The following is a 22,371-nucleotide window of genomic DNA, read 5'->3' on the forward strand; positions in this document are numbered from 1 at the left end:
AAAGAGAGTGTATGTTCTGGATTTCTTGCAGAAGTACTTACGCTGCCGTGTAGGTAACAGGTGTGACACCGCGTGCGAGCGAAATGGCGCTGCAATTGGGAACGTTCTCGAAAGTTGAAGCACGTCGGACAGTAAGATTCTCGCGGCTAAAACGTCTAAATTGCGCGCACAGTCACCATGAAATTCTGGTGGTTTATGGACCAAATGCAATGATGTCTCCAGCCGTAATGAAATGGTGTCGACAACTTTACCAAAGCCATATAGACGTGAGTGGTACTGACCGGGGAGGAAGGCCATTAAGGAAGGCCACGGATATTAACGATGTCCAGGCAATCGAGAAACTGAGTTGCAGCAATCGCAGATATTTCAATAACGAAGGCATTCTCGTAACGGTTCTCGAATGGCTGACATTGTGCCATGTATCTGTGTCACTTTGAAGTGTGGTGCAGCATTCACTAACTGTTCTCTCACAAATATTACAATGGCATTTCCTTTATGCTCCACCTTCTTTTGTGTAGCACTTACGCACGTTTGACGTTCACATTTAATCTGTTTGCTTAATCTCTATGTGATCCTGGAAGTATATCTAAGGTATGTAACAATAAATGGCGAATTTCAATAACAATGAAAGTGTTCGATTATCAGAACATTGCGCATCTCATGATTATCAATAAGAAAACCGAGAGTTATCTGAAGTAGATAGTACACTTCAAGCAAAATTTATGTATAGATCTTTACACAACTCTTGTCTACATGAACTCGGTCTCTAGTGTCATGGATGAGTTGTTTCGGACTAAAATAAAGTTAACCACAACATTTACTAAGGGCGTGCATTATTTTCATGATTAAGGAAACAGTCTCGACACGATTTGCATTCTGGCAAAAGTGATGCATGGGTCGTGCAGAAATAGCGTGTTTGAAGGAATTTGAGACTCCGTTTATTGAGCTGTGCAGACCGATTTCTATAGCTTCCTCGGTTATTATGTAGCATATACGCTACATCTAGCTTTTATTTTTTCTAGCTCAGGGAATAAACTAAACTCGCTGTGCACGATTGTAGCGTTGACTTTACACCATGTGCCTTCTGTGCATCACTTGTTTTCGTTTCTGCATTGTCCCAGTAGATGGCAGCATCTGCGTGAAGAAAGTTTATTGTAGTCTCAGCATGTTTTCTAGAAATTTATTTATTTTTTGATCTCTAGTAATTTTTGGCTAGACTGTGTTTGGAATATGCTGTAATATGCTAATATACGGCGCTCTATCGAAAAAGTTACTACAGTATTTATGCTGTACTCCCCTGGTAGTCGATTTCCCCGCAATCCAGGCAGGCTGTGCGGGTAGCCGCACCGCCAGAATGACGTGGGTAAACAGCTTTTCAACTAAGTTATCTTTCCTTGTGTGGCCCGGGCTGTTTACAACGGAGTTACACGTAACCTCCACAGCGTTTGGGAGTTTCAGCCTTGCCAATAGGCAGCGTACCTGTTGCCGCAGAGAGCGCTGTCGTCAGGGTATTATTTTGCTACGCCAAATCACGTGCCCACGCAGTGCCACGCGGATATCCATATGCTCCCGACTAGTAAGGCCACCGCCGGACCGTGCGGAGTTATTTACGCCCCACGCCTCGAGTCTATAGTAGGAGCAGTTTCGTTTGGACACATCCCCAGTTCAGTTCATTGCTACCCGTTGGTTGTTCCAGTAGTTTCGTCAGGGCTCCATGTTGGCAGACCTGGCCCAGTGCATAGTGGTCGTCACCGGCAGCACGGCAGTCGTCCCACGCTGGCAGCACCGGCCCAGTAACGTCCCAGGTGTTCACGCCGCTGCCTATCACGACTCAAGGGTTCGTCGTGTACGTACATCGTAGACAACGTCATAGCACGGACATTTCTATTGACTGCAATTGTGTGGAAATTCATCCAAGCGCATTGTAACTGAATTTCATTTTGTTAATAAACTTATTCTTTTAAAAATGTCTTCGGTCACTCCTCAGTATGAGGATACTTCAGTTTATTTCATCACGAGACACAGCGATGTATTTTTTTTCGTCGTAGCACTGGGTTTACATTCGGTAACGACCTATGCTTTCACATGCCAGTGGCATAGTTTTCATAATTTTTTAGTGTTTGACATTCAGTTTTCTGAGTGTTGCACGTATTTCAGTTGATAAAATCCGCGTACCTGCGTTGAAATTACGCGATATTTCGGTTAAATGTCAGACTGATCACCTTTCGGCGAAGATGATGACATCGACACTCATCTAAACGTCGCTGAATTTCAAAACAACCACCCGGATGAAACCCCGAGAAGATTTCGTCAGCAGTATATGCCCGGAAAGTGCACATTTTCATATAAAATAATTATATGACTGACGCGACAGAAGGCTCTGATACCAGGGACTGCCTCCTTCATCCGCCGAATAGTTTGCAGATAACGATTCTTCCGCCAACCACATATTTAAGCGGCCGCATACCGTCACTCGGCCGGTTCCAGTAGTCGCTGCTGTCCGGAAGATGCCTATCAGCAGCAAAACCATTATTAACGAGTTACCGTCAGCAGTCGCTGGACAGTCACAATGTTGATTGTCTCAGTATACATCTATTAACAGCCGGAACTTAGAAGCTGTCACTGACAACAGTCCAAATGAAACTGTTGTTACACTATTGGCCATTAAAATTGCTACACCAAGAAAAATTGCAGATGATAAATGGGTATTCATTAGGCAAATATATTATACTACAACTGACATGTGATTACATTTTCACGGAATTTGGGTGCATAGATTCTGAGAAATCAGTACCCAGAACAACCATCTCTGGCCGTAATAACGGTCTTGATACATCTGGACATTGAGTGAAACAGAGCTTGGATGGCGTGTACAGGTACAGCTGCCCATGCAGCTTCAACATGGTATCACAGTTCATCAAGAGTAGTGACTGGCGTACTGTGACGAGCCAGTTGCTAGGCCACCAATGACCAGACGTTTTCAGTTTGTGAGAGATCTGGAGAATGTGCTGGCCAGGGCAGCAGTCCAACATTCTCTGTATCCAGAAAGGCAGGTACAGAACCTGCAACATGCGGTCGTGCATTATCCTGCTGAAGTGTAGAGTTTAGCAGGGATCGAATGAAGAGTAGAGCCACGGGTCGTAACACATCTGAAATGTAACGTCCACTGTTCAAAGTGCCGTCAGTGCGAACAAGAGGTGACCGACACCTGTAACCAATGGCACCCCACACCATCACGCCGGGTGATACGCCAGTATGGCGATGAGGAATACACGCGTCCAATATGCGTTCACCGCGATGTCGCCAAACACGGATGCGACCATCGTGATGCTGTAAACAGAACCTGAATTCATCCGAAAAAATGACGTTTCGCCATTCGTGCACCCAGGTTCGTCGTTGAGTACACGATCGCAGGTGCTCCTGTCTCTGATGCAGCGTGAAGGTTAACTACAGCCACGGTCTCCGAGCTGATAGTCCATGCTGCTGCAAACGTCGTCGAACTGTTCGTACAGATGGTTGTTGTCTTGCAAATGTCCCCATCCGTTGACTCAGGGATCGAGACGTGGCTGCACGATCCGTTGCAGCCATGCGGATAAGATGCCTGTCGTCTCGACTGCTAGTGATACGAAGCCGTTGGGATCCAGCACGGCGTTCCGTATTACCCTCCTGAACCCACCGATTCCATATTCTGCTAACAGTCATTGGATCTCGACCAACGCGAGCAGCAATGTCGCAATACGATAAACGGCAATCACGATAGGCTACAATCCGACCTTTATCGAAGTCGGAAACGTGACGGTACGCGTTTCTCCTCCTGGCACGAGGCATCACAACAACGTTTCAGCAGACAACGCCGGTCAACTGCTGTTTGTGTATGAGACATCGGTTGGAAACTTTCCTCATGTCAGCACGTTTTAGGTCTCGCCACCGGCGCCAACCTTGTGTGAATGCTCTGAAAAGCTGATCATTTGCATATCACAGCATCTTCTTCCTTCCGGTTAAATTTCGAGTCTGGTACAGGTCATCTTCGTGGTGTAGCAATTATTATTGAATGAGTTACGTTAGACCGGTGTGCAGAATTTTTATTTCACGGTCACGCCATCTCATCAAACTAGAGTTGAGTATTTATTGAGGATATTCTGCTAAAAAGTGATCGTTAATTGTTTCTCACGGTGTTTCCAACGTCATTTGCATTTTAGTGTAACTTTGCCCTGCGACAACACACCTCAATAGAGCAACTACTTTCTGTGGTAAGGGGTTCACCTCCTGCTGCCTGTCTCTTGGATGTCAAACTTATTTGGTGATCACAACAGCACTTTAATCTTACTGTGGCCCAGAACAATGTATTGAGCACCAAAATAAACTTTTCGTTCATAAAATGAAAGCTCTGGATTGAGGCGGTTGAGGAAAGAGAAGTAGTTGCTGAGTATTAAGAGGAGCAGTATGAATGCTGCGGCCACGGCAGACGCCAGTGCGCAGCTGGACGGCGCGCGCCCGCGGTACTGACCAGGGGATGGCGAGCAGGTACTGGAGCAGGCGGCGGTAGTCGTCGGGCTTGGCGCGCTCTCGCCGCGGCGTGGCGGGGAAGGCGAGTACGGGCCCGCCGCGCCGGTCGCGGCCCCCCGTCAGCACGGCCAGGCGCTCCTGCAGCAGCGACAGCACGTCCAGCGCGCGCACCCCGTCCATCCTGCCGCCGCCACCTGCACACACAACACGCAAACGTCACACAACAGCCACAGCTCGCGTACACTTTTACAACAATATACATCGTGCGGTCCACGTGTTCCTCCCGCGCTGAATTCATACAGGCTTTTAGTTATTGTTGTTGTGCTCTTCAGTCAAAGGCTAGCAATAACAATTCCCATACCTTCCAGGGTTGCCCCGAGACCCCATCCTCTCTTCCCTTCCTTATCTCCTTTACACTGCTGATATGCCCAAACAACCTCCACTAGTCAATCTCTTTTAGTATGCTGATAACACTGCTTTCCTCGCCTTCTACCCTAAACTCCAGAAATCCCAACGGTCCCTCCAAATCCACCTGAATCAGTTTATCTCCTGATGCAACCAGTATCTCCTCAAGAACAACCCCTCCAAAACCCAGACAATAATTTTAGACCTAATAACCCATATCTTCCACCTCAATGACCTTTATCTTACCATTTACTTATCCAGTTAACTAACGCATCAAAGTATCTCGGACTAATCCTCGTCTGGCAACTAACGTGGGCACCTCATCTACTAACCACCCAACAGAAAGCGCACAACAGACTAAAAATACTAATAGACCGAACTTGGCCTCCATCATTCCTTACACCTACAAAACCTTGATCCAACACATCTTCTGTTATAGAAATGTTTCACGGACATGCCCTTCCATCTATTCGAACGCCACTCACTTCACCTCGCTTTTCGCATCCATTTATCTTCCCTCGCATGGATCCTCTACCGCTCCTTACCTCCACCGCTCCTTACCCACATCGAACACCTCTGCATCTCCTATGCTACCTGCAAATCAGATTCCAATGACCCTTTGATCACCAACCCCGGTACGCTGCCGCGCCTTTACAAACACATCTCACTGTCCCTACACCTGCACACATTCCATATCCTACCACAAGCAACTAACTCCCTGTCCCAGACATTGAGATCTGGCCCGCTGTTTATCCTTCCTACCAACCTTAACTCTTCTCTTCCCCACCTATACCAATTCATAGCACGGCTCAAATGGTTCAAATGGCTCTGAGCACTATGGGACTCAACATCTTAGGTCATAAGTCCCCTAGAACTTAGAACTACTTAAACCTAACCAACCTAAGGACATTACACACACCCATGCCCGAGGCAGGATTCGAACCTGCGACCGTAGCAGCCTCGCGGTTCCGGACTGCAGCGCCAGAACCGCACGGCCACCGCGGCCGGCTAGCACGGCTCCTTTCTTCTTTTCCGATCATCCTGTTTAACTCCCTCCGTCAGACCAATAAGAACAAAATAAATGGAAATCGTGCTTTACTTTAACCTCGTACGGTTTTGAGATGGCTTCATTTTAGCGAAGTTGCTAAATTTCAGGCAAAATCTTTTATTAGCCTTAACTCCGTAAGTAAATATTTGCGGACCTATGTTTATATGAACTTTTTTCTTTAGTTTTACTGGTAGAATAACGTATTAAAATATCTGCACATCTTCGTGAATCACCCTGTTTTTTCGTAGACAAGTATATGCATTTTTTATTATAACCCCCAACTCTGAATACGGGCAATTTTGTTTCCTTTCTCGAAGACAGTTGTTACTGTGATAATACGGCATTTAAACCATTAGAGAAATTGTTTCGCCCACATATATTCTCTCTCATTATATATATATATATATATATATATATATATATATATATATATATATATATATATTACTACATAAAAATTATACACACAGCAAAATTGTATTTATGGCTCACCGAGCTATTATTACAATGCTACTACGGAATCTGAATTACCATTAACAACAAACAAGGCCCAAGTTTAGATAGAAGGGGTGGAGGAAATGGACGCAGAGAGGGAAAGGAGGAGACAGACAGAGGGAGGGGGAGTAGGAGGTGGGGAGAGGGGGCGGAGGAGAGAGGGAGGGAGGCAGAGACAGAGAGAGACAGAGAGAGAGAGAGAGAGAGAGAGAGAGAGAGAGAGAGAGAGAGAGAGCGAGAGCGAAGAAGATGGAGAGAGGGTGGAGAAGGAGATGGATATAGAGAGAATTGTAGCAGGTGATGGACAGACTGGGGGGGGGGGGGGGCGGGAGGTGACGGATAGAGTGAAGGGGGGATGATGATAAGATGAACAAAGAGAGGGGGGAGGTGAAAGTGGAAAAAGAGAGGACGAGAAGAAGAATAGAACATATTTCCAATTCTCATATATGTTTAGCAGTTGCAAAGCCCCGCCGGAACCGCTAATTAAAAATATATAGTCCATCATCATTAATATAAGTTTATTAAGTTACAGGTTAATTTAATTAGACCTTTGGACCAACACTCACGTTATTTAATTTGGACCGGAGCTAATTAAATTCTAAAATATGCAGACTCCTGCGTAGACATACACCTCCTGTACGTCCAGAAATGAATTCGCAGAATAAACTAAATTAATTAAACCGAAAAGAATGCGAATTAATGAAATATTTTACGGCAGTGCTGGTGTGTAGTACAAACGATTTTACATCTTTAAAAGGTACACTTCATATGCAATACGGCCCTTGCTGTCGACAATGCGGGAGTGTTCGTATTTTAAATTGCGATTTTCAGGTTACGACAACAACAAATGCTACAGCCCATCAGCCGTCAACGCGGAGAGAGTAGCCTTATTTAAGACGTTACACTGATTACATTTCACTTATTCGTTCCAGAAGAATTAACTTAGTGACTCATAGCTGCCAGTAAATGAGGTGGTTACTGCACCAAGCCCATGTGCAGGAAAAGAATGGGTCGAAGCATAGTTCAGAGATTCTGGTTTAGTCTTCCGGCGGTTTCCTACATTAATTCAGATGAATTTTGGGATTGTTCCCTAATGAGGCAGTAGTCACTTCCTCTCTCCATCCTCCTCCAACGGAGAAACGTAGGGACTTCAGAAGGTAAGTTACACACATCGTCCCACGCTAAAACCACTGCTCAACAACAGCGGCGCATCGTCAGAAGAGAGTGCATGTTCCAGCTTTCCTGCAGACGCAGTTCTACTACGGCACGGATATCAGATGCGATGACAACGTGCAGATAAAATGGTGCACCAACTGGAAACGAACTATACATTTGAAGCACGATTACTGTAATCAAGTCCCAATACTGCACACACATTCACCCTGAAATTCTGGCTGTATATGGACCAGATGCAAAGTTAAGAGCAGGCGTGGTGAAGTGTTGCCAACAATCTGACCAAGACTGCTCAGGCGTTGATGACGCTGATCAGGGAGGAAGGCCATCGACATCGACCACAGACGACAATGTCCAGACAATCCTTTCGCAGCAATCGTAGAGTGGAAAATTAAACAAACGACAATGCAACACCTCACACGGCGCGCGCAACACGAACTTTGTTTCTTAGTTTTCGATGGGATGTTCGGAAGCACGCGCCATGCCATCCGAATCTTCCGCCATGAGATTTTTATCATTTCGCCGGCCTGCAAGATAATCAACTTTCAGTTCAGTATTTAATTTTAATCTGTATTCTGATGGACTTCTTCCTTTGCGTCGTAGCATTTTTCTTAGGATTTTTCTTTCATTTTTTCTAATTTTCAAGTTGTCCGTTCGTAGTCAGTTTAAGTGTTTCTGCTGCATAGAGTATTTCTTGTCTTAACACTGTTCCCTACCGTTTCAGTTTTCTGTTCCAAGATAAAGACTTTAATATAGATTTTCATCGTTATCTGAATGGCCGTCTCCATTTTATGTATTCTAGTCTATGGTGCTGTCTTTTGCTTCATGTTGTTTAATATCCATTCTCCTAGATATTTAAGACAATGCACTTTAGATACAGTGTTGTTATTTATTTGATGTTTTGAGATGTATTAGTGTAGCTTGTCATAAACAATGTTTTTTTTTTTTTTCAAATGATATTTGTAGTCCTATTTTTTTGCTTGCCGTTGTAGTTCTGTGATATGTTCTTGTGCATTTTCAAGTCAGTCCGTAACAAGTGCCATGCCATCTGCAAATGCCACGACATATGCAAACACTAGACAATCTACGGTAATCTTGTTGGGCTATCTTTCTGCCTGTATACCCTTAGTATTTACCGATTTCCTCCATTCTGTAACCCTTTTCTCTATTGGACAATCAAGAAACAGGGTCACTAGCCATCTAATAGTCTTACTCCTGATTTTATTCCAAAATTTTCGGACAGTTCTCTCATAAATTTTACTTTTGATGTTGTGCTGGTTGAAGTCGCTTTAATTCTTTCTCTTGTTTTGTGATCTGGTCCAAATTGTCTTAAGCGTTGAGTTACTTATTTCGATAAATAGACTCGCACGCTATTTAAAAACCTACAAATGTTACCACATATTTCGAGTTTGTGATTTCTCTAATTCCTAAGATGTGCTTTCAGTTTATAACTTGTTCTACGAGTGATCTGCTCTTCCTGACCCTTGCTTGGCACTCTTCTACGGGTCAAGAATTCTTTCAGCTCTGCTTAAACGTGCCTTCGACAAGACCTTGTAGCTCAATCACAAGACTAAGAATCGTCTATCATCGTCATCGTCATCATTACTTCTGCTGGGAAACAGTACTCTCAGTGTAGAACAATCACGAGCAATGTCCAACGAAAAAGCCACAACTACCGAAATATCCTCAATCTCAGAGATACGAATCCTACGGCGTCAGGGAGAGAACATCTGTGGAGAGAGACTGGCACGATGAAACTGTGCGACGGTTCCAGAGGCGCGTCCTGATTTATGAATTAATGTCGGAGATGGAGCATTCGTTGGCACATTGGACTGGAACTCGTTTGTCTATATCAGGGGTCTCCAAACTTTTTAGTCCGCGAGCCACATTGACTCCTCCACGAAGTCATAAGGGCCAAGATCTACCTAGTGGGATTAAAGCACCCTAGCACTCCATGATCACCGTCATGTAAGGCTAAAGGAAAGATGAAATCGCAAAAATCTAAGTTTGTGGGAATAGCTAGCACTGAAACGAACTAAGATTTTTATTTAATTACATAATTTTGAATGTTGGACGTACCTGACCGAAATTCTGGCGTATTTTATTCTTGCCAATTTCACCGACAAAAAAGTATGTCACTGCACATTCTTCACGAAAGCGTCCTGCAAAATTAACGAAATCTCAAAATCATTGTTAGCAACACTATTACTGCAAGACGTAACAGAGGCAGAGTATGTCAACGCATTGTTATTTCAAGCGGGAGCTGTTGGCGTGTTTGGGATTCCCACCAGGTCGCATTAGAGGAAGACACGGAAGGAATTCAGAGACGGGATGCTAGATTTGGACAGCTGCGAAACATAGCAGTTTAAGTAACTAATTATTCATTAACGAAGATGTTGCGTTTGACATCATAGAAAAATCAGTGAACCATGGAGAGTAACTTCATTGATAGTTTTCAAGACTGACTTACGCCACTGTCGCCGTAACAAACCGGTTACGATGGATGCTGGACAGTTGAATATCTCAAAAAAAGTTCAAATGGCTCTGGGCACTCTGGGACTTAACTTCTGAGGTCATCAGTCCCCTAGAACTTAGAACTAATTAAACCTAGCTAACCTAAGGACATTACACACATCCATGCCCGAGGCAGGATTCGAACCTGCGACCGTAGCTGGATATCTCAAAACTGAAAAACACTGAATTACATCAATACGTTTCTCAGCTATCGATTTGCTACCGGTAGGTTCGATCAACACCCAAGTACACTCCTGGAAATTGAAATAAGAACACCGTGAATTCATTGTCCCAGGAAGGGGAAACTTTATTGACACATTCCTGGGGTCAGATACATCACATGATCACACTGACAGAACCACAGGCACATAAACACAGGCAACAGAGCATGCACAATGTCGGCACTAGTACAGTGTATATCCACCTTTCGCAGCAATGCAGGCTGCTATTCTCCCATGGAGACGATCGTAGAGATGCTGGATGTAGTCCTGTGGAACGGCTTGCCATGCCATTTCCACCTGGCGCCTCAGTTGGACCAGCGTTCGTGCTGGACGTGCAGACCGCGTGAGACGACGCTTCATCCAGTCCCAAACATGCTCAATGGGGGACAGATCCGGAGATCTTGCTGGCTAGGGTAGTTGACTTACACCTTCTAGAGCACGTTGGGTGGCACGGGATACATGCGGACGTGCATTGTCCTGTTGGAACAGCAAGTTCCCTTGCCGGTCTAGGAATGGTAGAACGATGGGTTCGATGACGGTTTGGATGTACCGTGCACTATTCAGCGTCCCCTCGACGATCACCAGTGGTGTACGGCCAGTGTAGGAGATCGCTCCCCACACCATGATGCCGGGTGTTGGCCCTGTGTGCCTCGGTTGTACGCAGTCCTGGTTGTGGCGCTCACCTGCACGGCGCCAAACACGCATACGACCATCATTGGCACCAAGGCAGAAGCGACTCTCATCGCTGAAGACGACACGTCTCCATTCGTCCCTCCATTCACGCCTGTCGCGACACCACTGGAGGCGGGCTGCACGATGTTGGGGCGTGAGCGGAAGACGGCCTAACGGTGTGCGGGACCGTAGCCCAGCTTCATGGAGGCGGTTGCGATGGTCCTCGCTGATACCCCAGGAGCAACAGTGTCCCTAATTTGCTGGGAAGTGGCGGTGCGGTCCCCTACGGCACTGCGTAGGATCCTGCGGTCTTGGCGTGCATCCGTGCGTCGCTGCGGTCCGGTCCCAGGTCGACGGGCACGCGCACCTTCCGCCGACCACTGGCGACAACATCGATGTACTGTGGAGACCTCACGCCCCACGTGTTGAGCAATTCGGCGGTACGTCCACCCGGCCTCCCGCATGCCCACTATACGCCCTCGCTCAGAGTCCGTCAACTGCACATACGGTTCACGTCCACGCTGTCGCGGCATGCTACCAGTGTTAAAAACTGCGATGGAGCTCCGTATGCCACGGCAAACTGGCTGACACTGACGGCGGCGGTGCACAAATGCTGCGCAGCTAGCGCCATTCGACGGCCAACGCCGCGGTTCCTGGTGTGTCCGCTGTGCCGTGCGTGTGATCATTGCTTGTACAGCCCTCTCGCAGTGTCCGGAGCAAGTATGGTGGGTCTGACACACCGGTGTCAATGTGTTCTTTTTTCCATTTCCAGGAGTGTATTACAGAGATGATTTGGCAACTCAAACGGGAATCCCTGAAGGGAGTTGGCGTTCTTTTCGACGAATACAACTGCGAACATTAACAGAATCGGCATTTGAATCTCCCTGCAGAACGATCCTACTACTGCCAACGTACATTTCGCGTAAGGACCACGAAGATAAGAGATTTTAGGGCACGTACAGAGGCATATAGACAGTCCCTCTTCTCTCGCACTGTTTGCGAGCGGAACAGAGAAGGAAATGGATGACTTTAGCAGTATATATGTAGATGTAGACTATTCTACGTTTCAGTTCGTTCATGTATCTCCAGCACGGTTGGAGCTGGAATGGATCTGCTACTTTCGTGATTCCAGGAACGATTATGAAAACCGTCTTAAGTTGCACAGGAAGAACATTTATTGATTGATAACAGGTTTCGGATTGTTTGTCCATTATATAATCAGCCATAAATGAAAGCCTTGACTGATGTGACGCAAGATTTACAAAAAAAATGGTTCAAATGGCTCTGAGCACTATGGGACCTAACTTCTGAGGTCATCAGTCCCCTAGAACTTACAAGGGAACCTCCCCATCGCACCCCCCTCAGATTTAGGCATAAGTTGGCACAGTGCGTAGGCCTTGAAAAACTGAACACACATCAATCGAGAAAACAGGAAGAAGTTGTGTGGAACTACGAAAAAAATAAGCAAATTGTACAAACTGAGTAGTCAATGTGCAAGATATGCAACATCAATGATACTCCGAGTGCAGGAGCGCCGTGGTCCCGTGGTTAGCGTGAGCAGCTACGGAACGTGAAGTCCTTGGTTCAAATCATCCCTCGAGTGAAAAGTTTTTTTTATTTTCGCAAAGTTATGATCTGTCCGTTCGTTCATTGACGTCTCTGTTCACCGTAATAAGTTTAGTGCCTTTGTTTTGCGACCGCACCGCAAAACCGTGCGATTAGTAGACGAACGGACGTGCCTCTCCAATGGGAACCGAAAACATTTGATCGCAAGGTCATAGATCCACCGATTCCTCCACAGGAAAACACGTATGATACATTCTATACGACACTGGTGACGCCATGTGCGTCACATAACAGGAATATGTTGTCGACCCACCTAACTTGTACACTTGGCGAATGGGTAAAAAGATTCTTCTATCTTGCCCGATTTAGGTTTTCTTGTGGATGTGATAATCACTCCCAAAAAAGTGATGAAAACATAAGAGTTTGTCACATAAACTACAACAAATGAATGCAACAGTTTCACAGTCACACAGTTTTCCCTGTGCTCTGTCAAAACATATGTTTCTAACGTTTTCAAATTTTTCCGTTTAGGTATAGCGTCCCCATACTACGGCGCAGTTATCTCGCATCGGACAGACGGACGGACAGATAATAATTGTCTGAAAATAAAAAATGAAGTTTTTCACTCGAGGGAAGACTTGAACCAAGGACCTCACGTTCCGCAGCTGCTCACGCTAACCACGCGACCACGGCGCTCCTCAGCTCCCAAAATCGTTGATGTTGCCTATCTTGCGCATGGACTACTCCGTTTGTATATTTTGCTTATTTTTTTCATAATTCCACACAACTTCTTCCTGTTTTCTCGATTGATGTGTGTTCAGTTTTTCAAGGCCTATCCACTGTGCCAACTTATAACTGAATCTGAGGGGGGTGCGATGGGGAGGTTCACTTGTTAGAACTACTTAAACCTAACTAACCTAAGGACATCACAAACATCCATGCCCGAGGCAGGATTCGAACCTGCGACCGTAGCGGTCGCGCGGTTCCAGACTGTAGCGCCTAGAACCGCTCGGCCACTCTGGCCGGCCAAGGTTTACATTTATGGTGGATTTGATAACGGACAAACACTCCGAAACATGTCATCAATAAATAATTTTTCCGCCGGTGCAAAACCTGTCATCAATAAATAAATGTTCAGTCGGTGCAACTTAAGAAGATTTTGGTAGCAATTATTGGATTCAGTTCGTTTAGCTACTGCAGTATCTATTTTTTATTCCTTTTGAGACTAGTTTGTCTACATTGAAAGTTGGATGATTCTTGTATTTATTCTGTAGGCTTCCAATTGAACGAACTGTGGTAAAACCATGACAGTACGGACTACCATTTTTATTGACGTCGGAAGCGCGAACTGAAATACTGGACAGCGGTTTTTTACGACTGTCAGCTAAGCCCGAAAACAAGCGTCGGCGAGCACTGCGGCCGGCGTTCCCGGCAAACACGGACCTGGCGTTATTCGTGTCGCTCTGTATATCAGAATTCCGCCAGCCGAATGCCAGATGCGTGAAATGTGACATCCAAATAAACACGGTAGGCGCCGGCCGCGGCGCGGCGCATTCCACTGCGTGCCTGTGCGTTCCAGGCGAGCGCAGCACCACATGGTGGTCGCTGGAACGTGGGATTGCTCTACAGTTCTAGCCCCGTAACGAAGGGCTACTGCAATTTTCTTCTTTAAAGGTAGTTACAACAACTGCAATAAAATCAATCCCTTCAGCCACCCCCTTTTCCAATTACTTTCTTTAGGTTACGAAGAACAAAATTAAATTAACTTCTACACAAAACTTAATATTGATGGAGAAACAAAATTCCGTGCAAAAACGTATTCATGGAACTACAAAGTCTATCTGTGCGCATTTTTTGTATGAACTGTTCACAGTGCACTTGTCACGTCAGATACGAACTTTCGGCAACAACCACCATTGTCTTGGTCGTAAAAGGAATCGCTTGAGAAGAAGTAACGAAATCGTACATGTGCTAGCCCACTGCCGAAGAACGCCGTGCGTACTTTCCAGCTACAGTTGAGGCAATTCTGGTGGCAAAAACATAAATATAAACCAATGTTTAGTAGTTACGAAACTCCTCTAGACGGTGCCACTTGGCGACAGTGTGAAGCGATCGCTCCTTAACCGAGCAACACCAACGTCTGATCAAAAACATAATAGCAGTTAAATGGTGTGTGTCTCCTTACGCTTGTTGCGCCGGAGACTCAATAAATAGCTCAAGAGATTCTCCAGCAATTCAGTCGTTACGAAATGGGAGTCAGACACTTACATCCGATGCCTCACCATCCATCGATATCTGTAGCATTCTCTGGACTCGCATGATCATGCTGTCAGTTAGGGAGACAACATGTACGTGCGACAGGACTAACGAAATAATGGGTCACTGATCACTGAAACAATTATGCCCCATAGAAATTTTGGGAATAGCGTTCTTTACCAGTCACAAATACACATCCTGCAACGGCTTGTCTACCACAGTCTTCGTCTAATCTTATTGATGAGGATTTTTTTTTCTTTCTAGCGTTGTCACGCTTCCAAGAGTCGGCACTTGATGAGTCTCCTTGTTCGTGCAGAGGGTTCTTAGTTCTGTAGCCGGATGATCTTGACTTCACTTGACTTCATACCGTCGCCTTAACTTAAGAGGAGAGATATCATGCACATCACTTGGACGTCAACACACACACGCACACACACACACACACACACACACACACACACACACACACACACACAAATTATATATAATGCTCATCCATCCTCGGAACCGAAAATCAACGATTTTTGCCTGTTTTTGTTGTAGATATCGGTAAGACACCAGTCCCCGGAATTCTAAGATCGTATCAAAATCTCTACAGTAGTTCCTCTGTCTAGTACAGACATACAAAAAGAAGCGAGCAGGGGACTTCAGTTTATAAATGTAGAGAGAAAAATATTTATTTACTAACTAAAACATGACTACAACTCACGTTTTATGCTTGCATGTAGTAATATCACTCCTGTGATGCATTTTACAGGTAATGAATGCAATGTAAGCTCTAATTGCGAAAATTTATTTTTATGTGATATAATTACAACTTAACTGTTTTCAGATTTTTTTACGTTACTTCTACAGTTAAACCTAGGTTCTTGCAAATTTCATTATTCTTCATCAACCGGAAGTACCCTTTAGGATTTGAAGAGTGAGTTTGCGGGTATCGAAATATATGACACAAATGGCCCAATCTTTTGATTGCTTTGCCTTACAATCTTCAATGTGTTACACCGCCAAGGGACCACAGACCTTAGTGACACAAATTTGAATCTGATACACCAACCCGTTCACGAAAAAAAGTGGTCTTGACAGGCAGACAGATGAAAAATAACAAAAAATATCTTTTCGCGTTATATTATTGGAGGTCAGTAACTTCTGGATTTTTTCACTTTAATTGTACTGTGAAACTTCGCTTCTTGCCAAATTTCGTGATTCTAGGGCAACAGGGGCTATCCTAAAAGGTTTGATGAGTGAGCTTGTAACGCCGGAAATGCATATCCTCCTATTTCCATCTATTGTACTATTATTTTTTTTCCGTGTTTTGTTACCTCAAGATATGACATTTCTGTCTCTTTATATATTGTAATTGTTTTACTGTTTGGATATATATATTTATGCACTCATGTCGATGTATAATTGGTTTGTTTCGTAAATATTATTTGTATTTTTACGCTGGGTCTTGCCTAGGGAAAACTGCTATCGAACGATTACATCGATGGGTCGTGTGAAGAATCAAAGTGTGTAGGATCTTTGGTAGTGTTAACTCTGCCGCGTGGAGCGCGGGCAGAGCAGTGAGAGTCTGGCTGGAGTAGCGAGTGGAGCAGGTGTGTTGTGTGACGCTCCCGCGAGTTGCCGCGCTTTCGGGGTTTGGCAGTATGTAATTGCGCTCGACTCGCGATGATAGTTTCTGACATGGTGTCGCAGACGGGAAGCATTAGCTGGCGCACATCAAGAGCCCGTTTCGCCTGGTGACCGTGTCGAGAAGAAGGCGCGCCAACATCCAGCTTCTGCAACAGCGACGGCCGACAATGAGTGACTGTCGCCACCTCCTCGATCGACGGCTTCAAACCTTCAATCAACCAACAAGGAAGACTAAAAGCACGTAAAGTTTCAGAACTGTATGGCAGACCTCAGCTTTTCAAATTGTTCCATCTGCCTCGCAAAATTACAGCAACTTAGCATGAACCTTTGTTGCTCATTGTCCCAATTGCATTGCCAAGCAGGGTCCCTTCCTTTTCCGAAATGAACCCGAGTGTCGTTGAAATTCAAACGCCAGCATAATTCCATTTCACTGCTTTAATTTCAAAGTTCAATTCAAGCATTAGCTGGCTACAATAGTTAGATTACACAAGCACAAATTAAGAGTGCGAGTTTTGTTACCGTATTTTAGTTACCTGTGACTGCAGCTCAGCTTGGTACGTACTAAATTTTACTATTGTTAATAGTTCAGAATCATTTAATTCAAGTTCAAAGTTAAATCTCTTGTTTCTAAATTGCGTAGAGTCAAGTTGCTTTTGAAATGATTGTTGAGGTAGTCCAAGACTAACCGTATTTTACTGGATTTCGATGTGCTTCAGAAAGAAAGCTCACTATTAACTTCAGTCACTAAATTAACTTTCGATTTTCCGGTTTTATTAATTCTTTTGCTAAATTAAGTCAGAGTGTAGCGAAATTTATTACTTCTGACAAACTTTCAGATTTCACACTACACGTGTCAACCTTCAGTTGCCACGCTTCTAGTGTTAATTATATGTGTAATAACCTTTCTTTTTCAGTTACTATAGTAATTGTCCTTAGGACTGGCGACCGTGATTTCCCCCAAATCTCAAATATCTAATTACCGCTAGTTAATTGTTAACGTAACGGCCGCACATTTACTTTCTTTATTAACTTTAACCCTTTTCAAAATTAATTTCCACCAGTTTCATTTGCATTTTTCCTTTCATTTAGATGTAACCCTTTCCTCCCTCTTTACCGATAGATTAACTTCGGTGACGATTGCTTTTCCCAAATTTCCATTAGGTACACGCGGTTTAATTTTTCACTGTCATTAAGGTCGATAAGTGAGGGGGAGGTTACAAGCTTTCGAGTATCAAAACATGTGACACAAATACCGTATCTTTTGATTGAATTGACTTAGAAGCTTAAAATTTATAAACTGCTAAGGGATTGTAGACCTTAATATGTAACATACATTTTAACTTGATACACCTCCCCATTCCTGAGAAAAAATCATCTTAACAGCCGAACAGACAGACGGACAACAAAATTATTCCATAGGGCTCTAAACCCACTAATGACAAGTTATTCCGTTTCTAGCATTTTTATGATGTGTTCCGCAATGGAATGGAGAAAGGGCTCATAAATCACTTTAACGGATGCGGGATATACTGTCAACGCCAGGTACAGGACGGCAAATGTAACTGACCAACATGAGTTTATTCATCGCATAACTGATCTAGGATGGGACAGCTCTTTTCCTCTCAAACCAGTATTCTCTACCCGTATGTCTAACGGTAAAAAATTAAAAAAAATGTGCTTCGTCTGATGCTGATCACCCTGTATTTTACAGTTCTCCTTTTTTTCCCCATCATCCCTTTTCAGATCAGATTCGTGAGCACTGCAGTTCATTGTCTTTAATTCGTCTTGTTACACTCGCTCTGTTAATCAGGCCGATCCATTTCAGCGCGCTTCTTCCTTTGTCTCTTCCGTACATTGCGACTTAACACTGCCACACAAATTCCAAATATTTGTGACAGCGAGGAAGAGTATGAGCCAATTTTCAGGGAAGCGCAAACGTGACACGGCCCGGATTTCACAATCGGAACGCGATTACAGTCGGAGTGCTTTTACAGCGGGGAGAGCGCACAGTTTCATTGACCCAGGGCAGCCGTGCGCCCAACTGGCCCGCCGACGCAACTCCTGTGACAACGGCCACATGCAAATGCGCTCGTTCTTCATCTCGTATTCACCGCAGACCGCTGACCAAACGAAGCGCCAGCCCGCACCCCTGGCTATGGTCAGCGTTAGCTAACAACGTTGTCAGACCCTGGGGTAGCAACTTCCAAACTCTGAAAACCATGCCATATGCACCGCATTCGCCCAACAGGCGCCCAGAATTACAATCCACGGCTCAGGTTAGCCACAGATCTGCGACAGTTGCTCTAGCTAAAACCCTTGATAATTTTTTTCTCTCACAATGAACCTCTCAATTGTGAGTACTTAAGGGGAAACTTGGCTAACATCCTTCAAAGTCATCTAACACTTTTTGGGTATTGATGCAGAAAACCCATACTCCACTGCTGTACATTCTTTATACAGGTTATTTCAAAACGAATGATCTGATTTTCGACGGTAATGGTTATGAAACACGGGACGTGCCGGTAAGGAGATGTGTGTTGTTTGAATGGGCGTGGCCTAGTTTCAGAAAATCGCCATTAGATGTTAGTCAATGCGTCATCTCAGTTTGCAGTCAGTCAGAAGTAAAACGACGTCCGCTTAACAAAAGGCAATTGTGTGTTGAAGTTTGCAAAGAGTAAGTCAGTGATTTCGGTTCAGCGTACGCATATGTGGACTCCAGAACCCTCATGACATTATTGAGCACGAAAGAGACTCACGTAAAGTGAACGCTTTTTGAGCAACTTCTCGTGAAAAAGTGTACGGTCCCTTCTTTTTTTAGGAAAACACAGTGACTGGAATAACCTATCTTCAAATGCTGCAGAATTGGCTTTTCCCACAACTTCAGGAGGACCCCGATGACTTCATTTTCCAACAAGATGGAGCTCACCCCCACTGGAACAACAACGTACGTCAGTTTCTCAATGATGCTCTGATTCAACGCTCAACAACGCGCGCGGGACACAGAGACACTGCCCTGTCTTCTTGGCATCCAAGATCGCCAGACTTGAAACCATGTGATTTTTTCTTGTGAGGGGTATGTGGAAAAATGGTTCAAATGGCTCTGAGCACTATGGGACTTAACATCTGAGGTCATCAGTCCCCTAGAACTTAGAACTACTTCAACCTAACTAACCTAAGAACATCACACACGTCCATGCCCGAGGCAGGATTCAAACCTGCGACCGTAGCAGTCGCGCAGTTCCGGACTGCAGCGCCTAGAACCGCGTGGCCACTGCGGTCGGCGGGTATGTGGAGGGAAGTGTGTTCATGTCCCCTTTACCTCGTGACATAGAAAAAGTAAAGGATAGAATACCAGCCGCCATAACTTCTGCAAAAACAGAGATATTGCGTAAAGTTTATAACGAATTTAGCTATCGTCCAGAGGATGTTCGTGCTGCTGCTGATCGACACATAGAGCGTTTGTAGTAACATAGCTAAGACTTTAAGATTTTGTGAGTATTTTGCAATTTATCCCATGTTTTTATCAACAAACAGGGAGCCGGCCGCTGTGGCCGAGCGGTTCTACGTGCTTCAGTCTGGAACTGCGCGGCCGCTACGGTCGCACGTTCGAATCCTGCCTCGGGCATGGATGTGTGTGATGTCCTACGTTAGTTAGGTTTAAGTAGTTCTAATTTCTAGGGGACTGCTGACCTCAGATGTTAAGTCCCATAGTGCTCAGAGCCATTTGAACAATTCAACAAACAGGGAGTTTTGCAATCAGGCTGTTCGGTTTGAAACACCCTGTATCTCGCTGCTGAAAACTGTTGTACGACACGGTTCATTTCCTAGACGGCACTTAGACAAAAGAATCAAATCAGGCAAGTGATTACATACGGATTGTGCCCATGCCACAGCCAATGAGCGTCTCCCTGTAATAGTTCCGTTCAAAATTGGGCGTTTATGCATTTAAGATATTCGCAACAACACAGTAAAAGCGCATCACCTGCGCTTGAAAAAAACGAATACACTATGAAGCAGGAAAGTTCTGGCTATCGAATTCCTCTCCGGTGTCAATAAATCCTTGAAAATCCAATGAGAGCTGTCACCAGTATTCAAAAGTTTCCTTTCTGCCACACAGCAGTTGAGGATATTCAACCAGTTCCGAAGGAGACATGGTTGAGATAAAGATTATCTGAACCTTAAGTGGAACTGACCTCCTGCGAACTGTGGCTGCCGGGGGGATCCATCATACCATCGAACATTGGCCTCAAGTAAACAGAACTAACTAAGAGCGATTTTTGTGTGTGTGCGTGTGCGTGTGTGTGTGTGCGCGCGCGCACGCGCGCGTAATTATAGCAGTTTTTCAGCTTTTCATACTAAAATGGCCAACTGCTTAGTTATTTCTCAAGTCTCCATTAACCTAAAGCGGCAAGGAGAAAAAAATATCGTCAGTGCCTTGAGTACAAGTGACTCAATCTTTATGTCGCACCATTGCATTACCTGAAGAGCTTCTAGAATAGTTGTGCATAGGCATGTAAGTTGATTTCCATTGAAAAATAACTGAAGTAGCAGTCTACTTATGACGTGTATTTCACAAGAGTAGACCAAGTCGTCGACCCGAAATGTCTCCCGTGAAACGTCTTAATGTTTCTTAACGACTCTTACATTCAGTGCCTTAGAAAGCTTTACATCATCTTTCATAAAAGATCTATGGAACGTCTCTCTACAATTTGCTATGGGCTTTAACTGTATTGACGATCTGGACCGTATCCGTTCCATAACTTCCACTTCTGGCTCAGGAATTAAACTGTGATCTAACATATTGTCGCTTGTGTCAATTCATGCGTATCAACCGCTACCGTTCGATCAATTTATTCTAAGTATTCCAGTTTTCCGAGTCAGAATTACGTCTCGCTAAATAGTGCACTAGCGTTATCAACTGTGGAATCTAAAACTCGATACATATTTCTTGTGGCCGACACAGCCGAGGCTCTTCTGACCTCCCCCGCATTTATCTGTGTAAAAAACACAGGCGTTTAAACCATATGACAAATTTCACCATCATCGCTTTTGTTATGAGTACTGTGGCATAGGAAATCTCAGGGAAAATGCACGTACGACCTCTTCACAAATGCTGATAAGACTGGATTTATTAAGTAGACCGCAGAGCTCCCTCTCCGGAGTAAGACAACTTTGGAACACTCTCACCCGCATACCAATGTATGACTCACAATCTGCTCCGTCGTAGACAACATAGACATACTCTTTTGCATAGAATATCCTGGGCGCAAAATAAAACGTACTATCAAACACGAGGAGTTCAATATAATGGGACGTCGATTTGTTGCAAATGACCGCTTTCCGTTGGTCGTACTGATAAAAGTGTCTCTGAATACTTTCGATCTCTTATTTTACGACCACTTGATATGAGTATCGTGGCCGCTCTTATTGAGGATATTTTGAGTGCTTAGAATCATCACCAAGTTGCTTTTGCAGGCGCAACAGACTATGCAAAATCCATACAATTACGAAATTGGATGTACGTATATATCTGTATGTGAATGTACATATTTTCGTGTATGTTCCACATATCCTCTTAAACCATTGGATCGATTTCAAGCAAACTTGGTACACCTATCACTTAAGAATCCCTACGTGGGTAAGAATCACCCCTATCAATGTGGGTGGGGATGGGGGTGGAAACGTAGTGTAGCCTATGACGCACGAGTAGCCCGACTTCATTCATCCAGTATTTCACAATGAGAGCACTTAGTGGTTTGCAACAAACATCACACATATTTTACAAACTTCAGATAACTTTTTCTCGCTGACAACTCACAAAATGATGAAAGGAAAAAAGTTTATCAGTTACTACATTTTCGCTGTTCACGCAGTAAACCT

General features: G+C 44.5%; 1 protein-coding gene across 1 annotated transcript in view; it reads right to left on the reverse strand.

The window, feature by feature from the left end:
- Positions 1–22,371, reverse strand: part of LOC124612449 (kalirin) — a 1,731,149-nt gene that overhangs the window by 1,519,608 nt on the left and 189,170 nt on the right. The window contains exon 2 of the mRNA XM_047140672.1: positions 4,508–4,700. Within this exon, the coding sequence (XP_046996628.1) occupies positions 4,508–4,686 (179 nt within the window). The 5' untranslated portion in view covers positions 4,687–4,700. The remainder of the gene's footprint in view (positions 1–4,507; positions 4,701–22,371) is intronic.

The sequence above is a fragment of the Schistocerca americana genome, chromosome 4, assembly GCF_021461395.2.
Source record: "Schistocerca americana isolate TAMUIC-IGC-003095 chromosome 4, iqSchAmer2.1, whole genome shotgun sequence".
Classification (NCBI taxonomy): Eukaryota; Metazoa; Arthropoda; class Insecta; order Orthoptera; family Acrididae; genus Schistocerca; species Schistocerca americana.